Source organism: Myotis brandtii, unplaced genomic scaffold (genome assembly GCF_000412655.1).
Source record: "Myotis brandtii unplaced genomic scaffold, ASM41265v1 C42596150, whole genome shotgun sequence".
NCBI lineage: Eukaryota > Metazoa > Chordata > Mammalia > Chiroptera > Vespertilionidae > Myotis > Myotis brandtii.
The window spans coordinates 107-1,769 of record NW_005326006.1 but is presented as its reverse complement, the minus strand read 5'-3'; the positions used below and the strand labels follow the sequence as shown (position 1 = coordinate 1,769).

The 1,663-nt window shown below is 51.4% G+C and overlaps 1 protein-coding gene across 1 annotated transcript; it reads left to right on the top strand.

Moving 5' to 3' along the window:
* Positions 1-443: 443 nt before the first annotated feature.
* Positions 444-936, top strand: LOC102259327 (uncharacterized protein C9orf78 homolog). The gene is made up of 2 exons (XM_005853015.2): positions 444-621; positions 725-936. Exons 1-2 carry the CDS (start codon positions 459-461, stop codon positions 919-921), a joined length of 360 nt encoding a protein of 119 aa, XP_005853077.1. The 5' UTR covers positions 444-458; the 3' UTR covers positions 922-936.
* Positions 937-1,663: the final 727 nt, after the last annotated feature.

The window sequence follows — 1,663 nt, the reverse complement described above, 5'->3', positions numbered from 1 at the left end:
GGTTCATAGGTCCATGCTCAACCACTGAGTCACACTGCCGGGCTATTCTGTTTTGTTGGAGTAGGAGCATTGTTAAGGGCTTAGCCACCCCATGATCCTCCTCTCACGTTTACTACAGAACATCTGCTCTAAAAGGGGACTGTCATGGAGGAAATGCAGTGGTCAGAATCCTCTGCGGCTCAGTAGAAGGTTGGGAGACCTCCGGGTTCTCACCTCTTTCCTGGCTTTCCAGCTCTGAGCCTTAGGCAGTTCTCTGTTCCTCTCGGAGATGCAGTTTCCTCTTGATCAGAAGAGAATAAGTCCTGCGTCTCCAGGCTGTGAGAGTGCCATGGGGGTGTGGCTGCCGGGGAGCCGGTAAACTGCAGAGCTGGGCCCCAGGAACGAGGGCTTCCTTCTGCAGTGGAGGGCCGCCAGCCTCGCCAGTCACTCCTGGGACCAGAGGGGCAGCAGTCTAATGCATGGCATGGCTCCTTTCTCCCCTCAGTGCTAAAATAAAAAACATCATTTCCACGGAGGATGCCAAGGCCCGTCTGCTGGCAGAGCAGCAGAACAAGAAGAAAGACAGCGAGACATCCTTTGTGCCCACCAACATGGCGGTGAATTACGTGCAGCACAACCGATGTAAGCCTCAGGGGAGGCAGCCCCTCTCACCCCTGCCCCTCTGGTTTGAGGTTCCTGGGTTCCCGCATTTTTTCTGACATGTCCCCTGGTCTCTTTGGTCCAGTTTATCACGAGGAGCTCAACGCCCCCATTCGGAGGAACAAAGAAGAGCCCAAAGCCCGTCCCTTGCGAGTGGGCGACACCGAGAAGCCAGAGCCTGACCGTGAGTACAGCAATGGCCTCAGGGCGGCCTGGAGTGATCACAGCACTCAGGGCCCATGGAGGCAGGTGGGAGCTCGGGTGCGGGGCCAGGGCAGCTGAGTTTAGTCCATGTTCTGGACCACGGCCTTGTCCCTTCCCCTTTGCAAGCCTGTTTCCTCATCCACAAAATGGGAATAGTAATAAAACTTACACCTGGGGCTGCTCTGAGGATTCACTGGGCTGTCAAATAGACTCAAAAATTAGAAAATTTCAATAAGCAAAAATAAATGAAAAGTTACTCATTATTGCACCACCAGAGACAACCACTGTTAACATTTTTATGTACAACCTTTCAGACTTGTAAAAATACTCCCATATAGGAAACATTGTATGTACCTAGAAGGATCTCACAGCGTTTCACTCAGTAGTCCGCCCTGCATGTCTCCATGTCAGTAAACATTTTCAAAGGCCATGTCATGTTCCATTGGAAAGACAGATGTCGCCTCCCCATTTCCCATTTCCCCTTTAAACGCTGCTTTGATGCTCATTCTTGACCACGCCATGCCCTTAGTTACCTTTAGAGAAGTCACCAAAGGATCCTCCAGGGGCGATGCTCATTGTCCTCCCCCAGCAGCCGACAGTGGCCCTTCCCACTCGCTTGCCTCTCCATGAACAATGGGATGATGCTGAGGAAATGCGAAATTTGCTGAGGCTTCTGAAAAGCCTCTTCTTCTTTCTCCCTTGGGAAATTATTTTCCTAACGTCTTGGTTTTGTAGTCTTGGATTCCCAAAGAGCTTTGTGTGAAACACATGATAAGCAAGGACTTCGGAGTCACCAGACTTGGATTCAACGCTCAGCCTA

What these genes read in the sequence shown, in the direction of transcription:
- LOC102259327 (XM_005853015.2), top strand. Translation starts at nt 459, where the DNA reads ATGGCATGGCTCCTTTCTCCCCTCAGTGCTAAAATAAAAAACATCATT. An exon ending in TTACGTGCAGCACAACCGAT is followed by an intron (nt 622 to 724) that starts GTAAGCCTCAGG and finishes TCTTTGGTCCAG; the next exon opens with TTTATCACGAGGAGCTCAAC.